Source organism: Erpetoichthys calabaricus, chromosome 2 (genome assembly GCF_900747795.2).
Source record: "Erpetoichthys calabaricus chromosome 2, fErpCal1.3, whole genome shotgun sequence".
Taxonomy (NCBI): domain Eukaryota; kingdom Metazoa; phylum Chordata; class Cladistia; order Polypteriformes; family Polypteridae; genus Erpetoichthys; species Erpetoichthys calabaricus.
In genome coordinates this window covers 181,907,662-181,917,098 of record NC_041395.2, presented here as the reverse complement: position 1 = coordinate 181,917,098, position 9,437 = coordinate 181,907,662, and the positions used below count along the sequence as shown (strand labels likewise).

General features: G+C 37.6%; 1 protein-coding gene across 2 annotated transcripts in view; it reads right to left on the bottom strand.

The window, feature by feature from the left end:
- Positions 1-6,808, bottom strand: part of LOC114643000 (tudor domain-containing protein 10) — a 142,298-nt gene extending 135,490 nt beyond the window's left edge. For both annotated transcript variants that reach the window (XM_051923257.1, XM_051923258.1), the window contains exon 1: positions 6,746-6,808. In XM_051923257.1, the coding sequence (XP_051779217.1) occupies positions 6,746-6,785 (40 nt within the window). In that variant the 5' untranslated portion in view covers positions 6,786-6,808. The remainder of the gene's footprint in view (positions 1-6,745) is intronic.
- Positions 6,809-9,437: the final 2,629 nt, after the last annotated feature.

Below are 9,437 nucleotides of genomic sequence, written 5' to 3'. Positions count from 1 at the left end.
CACAGTAGCACATAATCTATGAGTATTACAGCCCAAATCACATTCATTACTGCTGTTTTATGCAGTGGATGCTGCGGTTGTAATGATACTGAAACTCCCGACTGATACAATACTTCGAGAACTATCAATATTATATATATTTTTTTTTCCCCAAATTAACTGTCTGGCCACTCTGTCATAAAGCACAAAGTGTTGCAGCGTTAGTTGTCTTTCTGGACGTTTCTCCTATCTCCATACTGAATCTCTGGAGCTCAGACATGGTCTGAGAGTCATAGTTGTTCCAAACTTCCTCCATTTAAGTATTATGAAGGCAACTATGCTTTTGGGAACCTTCAATGCTGCCGGAATTTTTTTTTGTAACCTTCACCAGACCTCTGCCTTGACACCACTTCTCTCTAAGCTCTGCAGGCAATTCCTTCAACATCATGGCTTGGTTTTTGCTCTGACACACATTCTCAACTGTGGGGCCTTACATAGATGGGTGTGGGCCCCCCACTATTCAAATCTAATCAATTGAGCCAACTACAGAACGTCTCCAATCGGGGTGCAGACATAACTCAATAATGATCAATAGACAAAATTGGCCAAATTTCAAGTGTGGTAGCAAAGGGTCTGTATGCCTATACCAATATAATATTTCAGGTGTTTTTTTATTTCTGTTGTCTCACAGTAAGGAGAACAGGGTTCACATTCCAGGTCCTCACTGTATAAAGTATGCATGTTTGCCTTGTGTCAGTGTGGGTTTCCACCTGGTGTTCCGGTTTCCTCCCACAGTTCAATGACATGCAGATTAGGTGGATTGGCAACACGAAACTGGCCCTAGCATTTGTGTGATCACCCAGTGATATAATATTATCTGGTCCAGGGATTATTCCTTCCTTGTGTCCTGTTCCTTCTTAAGTGGGATTAGAAAATGGCACAGTATTTTGAATAAATTTGTAAAAATATGTAAAATCTGGCCTTTACTTTGTTATTCTGAAGTACTGAGAGTTGCTTGAGGTGGAGGGAAAAAATTTATACAATTTTAGCAGGGCTGCAACTGTGAAGTAAAAAAGTGAAGGTGTCTGAATACTTTCTGAATTCACTGTAAAGTGAGAACCACCAACTGAGGTCACCATGTCTGTCTTTTTGTTTCTTCAGCTGTCTGTCCACATCAAACAACTCTGCTCTCTGCGGACCAAATATATATTTTTTAATTTGGCATACTATTCTTCAAGGGAATTTGTAAAGAATGGTCAATTTGCATTGAGATATATCAAATACAGCATACTGTACAAAATGTTTGACAGTTCAAAATCTCCCACTGAAAAGCATTGGCAATTTTGTGAAAAAACCTTAAAATACAGAGACATTCGTTGTGATTTCAATTAAAATCAGTTTTTTGTTTAAAATTTAACCTTGTGTGAGGTCACTTCAACTTCTATAGTTTGTATTATTTTCCTCTTTTACTCGTCCAACAGCCACTACTGACAACAAAACAGATCCCAAATAGAGTTTGTCAAACACTGGAAAACATGCATGTGCACAAGTTGCTTGTACACCAGCTCACTTCTTCTGCAGCTTGAAATCAGTTAACTTCAAAAGTGAAAAAAAAGTCTATCGCGTTCTTTCAAACGATTATTTTTGAGAAATTTACACAGACACTAACAATAGGATAACAACGGATATAATTTTTACATCACTTGAATTGGAATCTGCTGTCTATGAAAGCTATAGAATGACTACATACCAGTTTGGATGATGTGTTTAACTTCATGATAATGTAAAGTTTATTGTAGTCTACTAACATGTAATTGCAATCTATTAATCACTATTATTTTTGAATAAGACCTGTTGTTGCAAAAATGCTTAAACAAAAACATAACTGACGTTTATTGAACTAAAAATAACTAAATGCTCCAACTTTCAAATCTGTTAACTATATCCCCAAACATACCTGAATATTATGCAGTCTTACATCTTCTATCATCTCTATAGTTTTGGGCATCTTTACAGACATGTTTTATTTTTCATAATCAACCCAGGCCTATCTTTGCTTCACCTGCTACTTCTCTCTTTAACATACTATAAAACTCAACAAACAGTTAAACATTAACTTAGAATGCCAGACTGGCCCAACTTAAGTTTATGAAATGTACAAGTTAGTGCTGGGCGGTATACCGGTTCATACTGAAAACCGTTTTTTATTTTTTTTATGATATGGATTTTTCTTATACCGCAACACCGGTTTAAATTGCCTAAACGACGTTCGGAACATGGCGCAGTGGGAAACTGTTCAAGTGGGGACCTTTTTCACTGCTACACCGCTAAACACAGATTTGTTGCACTAGGGCTCTTTTTCACTGCTACACCACCAAATAGTGGGTGGTAGCATAGGTATGCCGCGTGGTGAAAATTGACAGAGAGCCGAAAAAAAGGAGTCACGTCTGTCGCCTGGAGATGCTTTAGTTTTAAAAGGTCAGATGTGTAAATACTGTTTCTATACTACTGGATAATACTGCAAGCCAATCTGTACTTGTTTTATTTGTTTTCAATACAGTGTAATGTACCTGGGTACTGTGTAATATTGTGATGACATGTTGACTTTATTCTCGTACTTTGTCATTAAAGTAGAATGTCATAAACTAAACTTCATCGTAAAATGAATATTTAATTTACTAGATTTTCTCAAACCCCATCAAGTTATATAGCAGATTAAATGCTTTGTGTTAAGTGTTCCCCGAGCTTCTTAAACTGACTTCCTCTGCACTAAGAGGAGGCACCGGCAGCGATCGCCGCACAGAATCCATCCATCCATCCATCCATTTTCTAACCCACTGAATCCGAATACAGGGTCACGGGGGTCTGCTGGAGCCAATCCCAGCCAACACAGGGCACAAGGCAGGAAACAATCCCGGGCAGGGTGCCAACCCACCGCAGGCACAGAATCCATTCACATGATATTCATGCTCTCTGAACATTTAGAATGCTAAGATAAATACTTGATATAATTTTCATGGTGAAATGCATTAAAGCATGTATTAATCATGTGGGGGCACAGCAGCATGGAGGTTGCACTGCTGCCTCGCAGCAAGGGTGTCCCGGGTGTACCCTGCCTTGCATTTGCATGTTTTTCTGGTGGGTTTACTCGGCGTGCTTCAGTTTCCTTCCAAAGTCATGTAGGATGTGGGGTTTTGTTATGCTATATTGACCCTGCTAATGTGCGTTTTGCTCGTATTCATCCTGCGATGTACTGGCAACTTGTTCAGGGATGGACACAACCCTGAATGGATGGCATAATTAAACATGTATAACGAAGATATTTTTAAAGTTCTGAACACTCCGTGGGCTAAGTTTATAACTAGTTTTAATTTCACAAAGACATTTATCGTGTGGTGATTGGTTATGTGGAAAAAGAAAAAAGAGGGATAGAAATTGGGGTTTTGGTACGTCAGATAGAGACAGCAAGCGTGCAATAAAGAAAGCCTGCTCAGAATAACATCCATTGAATTCTGTGTTCGTCTCTCCAACCACCAGATCACAAACCCAACATTTAAACAATATTTAAGTTAAACCTGTGGGATACCCATTCATACATCCAGTTTTTCGGAGCCTCGTCACACCTGCCATAAAGTTCTCTACACTGAACGTACACCGGGGACCCCTTACTGCGAGGGTGCAGCACTACCGCCACACTACCGTGCATGTTTAATACCTGCTTTAATGCATTTCATCATGAAAATGATATCAAGTATTTATCTTAGCATTCTAAATTTTCAGAGAGCAGGAATATCATACAGTGAATGGATTCTGTGTGGTGATCGCTGTCTCCTCTTAGTGCGGAGGAAGTCAGTTTAAGAAGCGTAGTGATTAACAACTGGGTCGGGGAACACAACACAAAGCATTTAATGTGCTACATTAACTTATGACGGGGTTTGAGAAAATCTAGTAAATTAACACTAGAATTACCAGAGCCTACAAAAAAACACGTATATCCGGCTCACCTTAAATCGCTTCTTACATCCGTTCACACCTCTCCGCCAGCATCCTTTGTCCTCTAAATGTGCTGATAAAAGACAAGCTGCCAGCAGCCGGCTATTCCATCCCCCCACCGACTTAGAACGTGAGCGAAGTTTTCCCAGCTCACGCCTTGATTGATTATGTGGGAGTGAAGTGGAGTTTTACAGTGGAAATAAGAGATCATTATTCTAAAGTAATCTGTGTAAACACATTGTTAAAACAGAAACTTTGTCATATTTTAGTAATAAATGTTACAAAATGTAGTAGGCATAAACTATAGAATGTGTAAAGCCTGCGTTCCAAAGATCAAATAAACACTTTCACAAAAGCTTCAAGGACAATACAACAGCCTCCATGGCGTAGTGCGTTAAGATTTGCCTCTTAGAGCACAACAGCTCTGCTGCCCTTCAGACCTGAGTTCGATTCCCTGCTAGGGATAAAATGTTGCTTTTTTTTTCTTCTTTTTAACCTCAAACGGACATAAAATTTATAAATTGGTATGCACTGTCAGTTAATGAGATCGTTATATTTTCATGTGGGATGCTCCTTTTAAAATATTTTTTTAACAATTGAGACTGCAATTAACAGGAACAACTGTCCTTATAACTTATTTTTAAGATCCATAACACACAGACAGACGAGCACTGCGTTATAATAGGGAGACAGACAGGCAGAGATATATAAATAAACAGGGAAGGCACATGTACTGAAAGAAGAAAAAAGATCAACGTGCGTTGTTCCTGTAGCACTGAATGACCTCACCCGCTCTAACATCACCCCTCCCCCCCATCTGACTCTATAAGGACAGTTGTTCCTTAATCCATCCCTCACTGGCATGTTACTATAGAGGCTAAACAGTCAAGGGGCATCAAAAGAAAATAAAAAAACCTAAAAAAGTATTAATATGTCAAAGACAGTTGTTGAGAATTGATCTGCATCTTATGATTACACAAACATTATAAAATAGTTTGTATATGTTATTTTAGAATTTAAAAAAAGTGATTTCCTTTTGAAAGGCCAAATTACAGTAAATGTTTAGAGCCACATGGTTAGTTTGGTTTTGATTTACTTCTGTAAATATGTGAGAACTCACACAAACAAACAGAAAACATATTTTTACCATGAGAAAAACAGTACCAGTAATATACAATAAATATGCAATAAAATTATTATTTCCATATCCTTTTTGTTGTAACAAACATGCATCTGAAACACAAGTCATGTTTTCTTATATCAAATCTTTAAATAAAAATAAAATTTAGTGGTCTCTTTATTAGTTAAATCCACCCTTATGTGACCAGACATATAAAAAAAATAAATTATCAATGTGCAACTTTGATTCATTGGCTTGATTAATCATTTCTGTGTGTGTGTGTTATCTGCATTTATGCTTCCAAAACACTGCTTTGAAAATACCCTGCAGAAACCCTCTTATGTACAGTTAGTTTGAAGGAGGCCTTTAAACTAAGTATATACTGTACATAACCTGTGAGAGACTTGCATCCTGCCAAATGCTTCCAGGATCTCTAAAATGGATCAAGTCTTTCAGTAATCACTGTAGTGGAATACTATACAGCTTTACCACACCATGCCAAGCTGTGAGGTAAAGCTTTTGTTTTTTCTCCTTTTGGAGCAACACTTAATGCATTTAGTTACTTTTTATTTTCAAAAAAAAAAAAAAAAAAAAAAAAAAAAAAAAAGCAATGCTCAGTAGAAAAGGGTTCCAAATTCAGGGAAAGCACAATGCAGCTATACTCTGTAACCATCTTAATGAACCTACTACATACAAAATAAAACAATACCAAGTGAAAAAACACCTTTACTCATATATCCAATTTAAATTAAAAGTAGCACTGAACTGCCATGATGCATGTTCCAAAGATTGCTGACTGTTAAGTTATGGCTATGGAGTTACTAGGATTACTTTATATAAAAATATAGGCACTAGGGGGCACCATGATCCCTGAACACTAGACAACTCCACAAGACACAATTTCAGTGGTTAAAAGTATTATATAACAATACCTTGACAGTTTTTCTCGTCCCTTCAGATAATGCAATACCAAACGAAGTTCCTTTCCATCTCCATCCACAACTAAGTGAGTTTCGTCCTCTTGTTCCTGACTCTGACTTCACGAGGTGAGGCGGAGGGCTCCTTTTTAATCCAGGCTCGAGAGTACTTCCGGTGCCACAGCAGTATATGGCGGAAGAGCTTCTTGGTCAAGCAGAATCTCCTCAATGTAGGGACAGCACTCCCCTGCAACTCACCCTGATGGTGCCCAAGTAACTTAACAGGACTCCATCTCCCAACCTGCCCTGTAGGTGTACATATGGGGATTTCACCTGTGGGATGTGGCCAAAGCATACACCGGGGGAAACCATGGCCCCAGGAAGAAGACACCCTCTGTCTTTCTGACTATTGCCTCCCATTTGTGAAAGGTACTTGCAACCAACCCAGACAGAATGACAGTACATCAATGTCCTTCCAATATGGCCTCCTTTCTTGGTAAGGAACCACCCCCCATCCTGGTCAAGATACCAGACCATCCAGTACAGCACTCACAATGTAAAAGGATAGTACACTATACTTAACTGAAATGGTCACAGGCCAAGCTCCTGTTAATTTCTTTCTGCTTCTACCAGAACAAAAGTACTCTTGAAATTGAAAATGCTCTCTTTCAAAAACATTACTTAAAAATATGCACAAATACACAAAAATTAAATCTGTGAGCAAAATAAGTAAAACTTCTCTCACCAGATCCTTGATGCTGTGTCTGAAATTCCATTGCTTCCTAAACAACAACCACCTATGGGGGGGGGGGGGGGGGGGGGGGGAACATATCAACTGTCCATTAGAAACCATCACATAAAACTCCAGTATAAATAAAACTTATGAAGCATTTTTGTTTTGTTCTACGTTTGTTTTTTTTTATTAAAACTTTTATTGCTTTTATTTAAAGCATGTAACATCCCATACAATAAAGTCAAACTTAACAAAACTAAATTCAATTCAACCCCCACCCATGAGAAAGAGAGAAAGGCCAACAGCCAGAGTAAAACTTTTGAGAGTAGTATAGAAGGAAAAGGAGTCTAACTGCTTATTCTAATATATTATTGATTATTGATTAGATCCTGCCATGTTTTAAGAAAGTTTTGAACTTATCTTCTAGAGAGAATATTATTTTTCCAAATTTCAAATAGTATAGAACATCAGTTACCCACTGACTTAACAGAGGTGGGTTATGATTCTTCTAGTTGTGCAAGATAATTCTATGTGCTAATAGTGAGGTAAAGGCAATTAAATTTGTTTGTCCTTCTCCACTTTAAGTCCGTCAAGGACTACACCAAATACAGCTATTAATGGATTAGGAGTGATTGTGACATCAAGGCTGTCTGATAGGCATTAAAATTTTTTTGTCCATAATGATGTTAATTTGGTACATGCCTAAAACATGTGGCCTAGTGAAGCTGGAGCTCGAATGCAATGTTCGCAGGTTGGATTTTGTCCGGGAAACATTTTGGACAATTTTAAACAAGACAGGCATGCTCAATAAAAAATTTAAAAGTTGAATAATTAAATGCTTTGCACATATGGAGCATGCGAATTCTGTACATGGCTGCCTTCCACTCCTTTTCTGAAATGTTGAGTAAGAGATCCTTTTCCCCACTGTACTTTGGGATTATATATTATAGAAATGCTGTCTAAGTCTTCTAGACTGATCAATCTCTCTTCTGGAACAGAAATAGATGGGAGGTGAAGAAAATTGGGCAGATTTTGTTTAGCAAAGTTTCTAATTTGGAGACAGTGGAAAAATTATGTTGATGGGAAATTAAATTTAGAGTGTAATTGTTCATAGTATGCAAAGACATTATTTATATACAAACCTCTATATGATTTAATCCAATACATTTTCCAAACATTCAAAACTGTAAGAGGGTGGAAAAAGGTGGTTATCATGTCGAGGTGCCACAGATAAAATATTCTCTAACTTGAAGTGCTCCCTACATTGGTTCCATATTCTGAGTGAATGAAGGACAATTGGTATCATCAATATACTAACAACCTTTGTATTTACTGGCGTACAAAGCAAGGAATATAAAGAGGTATTGCAGGATTTCATTTCTATTACATACCAAGCTAGTGGGTGTTCATCTATTTGTGTCAGTGTCCAGGATTTTATAGCTTGTATGTTTGCCCCCCAATAATAAAACTGAAAATTCGGTAGGACCATGCCTCCTTCTGATTTAGGTTGTTGTAGGGTCTCCCTTTGGATACATGAATATTTTGAATTCCAAACAGATGAGGTTATGATTGAATCTAATTGCTTAAAAAAAATATTTGTTAATGTATATGGGGATGTTCTGAAATAGAAACAGACGTTTAGGGAGGATATTCATCTTTAGTGTTAATTCTCCCTGATAAAGTAAGATGGAGGATAGACCACTGATGCACATCTTGTTTTATTCTGTCCATGCATTTTGTTGAAAAAGCGTTTACTTGTGATGTTTACACCTAGATTGTTAAAATGATCTGCAATGATAAAAGGGAAGATGTCCAATCTAATGCTGTTTGCTAGGGAATTCACTGGAAAGAGCACACTTCTGTTCAAATTAAGTTTCGTGTCCAGATATCTTTTGAAATTCTGGTAGTACAGCTAGCGCTACAGGCACTGAATTTTATGGATCTGATATATGCAGTTCCATATCATCTGCATATAGTGATATTTTCTATTCAAGTCCTTCTCTCAAAATCCCTTTTATCTCTGATGCATTTCAAAAGTGAACAGCCAGTGGCTCAATGGCGATTGCATATAGCAGTGGTAACATTGGGGCATCCTTGTCTAGTACCACGTTCTAGTTTGAAATAGTCTAAGATAGTGTTATTAATATAAACCGAAGCTTCTGGACTGGTCTACAGAAGTTTGATCCATGCACGTACAAACATATGAAAGAGTTTGGGAACCCCACTCAGCCTGCATAATAATCTACTTTTTTTTTTTTTTTTTTGTCGAAAGTAAACGAACAGTGGTATGTCTTTCATTTCCTAGGTCCATCCGAGTACTGGGGCGTTTTCTGAACAAAGATTTTTAGTGAAGCAGTATTTAGTTGTATGAAATTAAATCAAATGTGAATAACTGGCTGTGCAAAAATTTGGGTACCCTTGTAATTTTGCTGATTTGAATGCATGCAACTGCTCAGTACTGATTACTTGCAACACAAAATTGGTTGGATTAGCTCATTAAGCCTTGAACTTCATAGACAGGTGTGTCCAATCATGAGAAAAGGTATTTAAGGTGGTCAATTACAGGTTTCCCTTTGACTCTCCTCTGAAGAGTGACAGCATAGGATCCTCAAAGCAACTCTCAAAAGATCTGAAAACAAAGATTGTTCAGTATCATGGTTTAGGGGAAGGCTATAAAAAGCTATCTCAGAGGTTT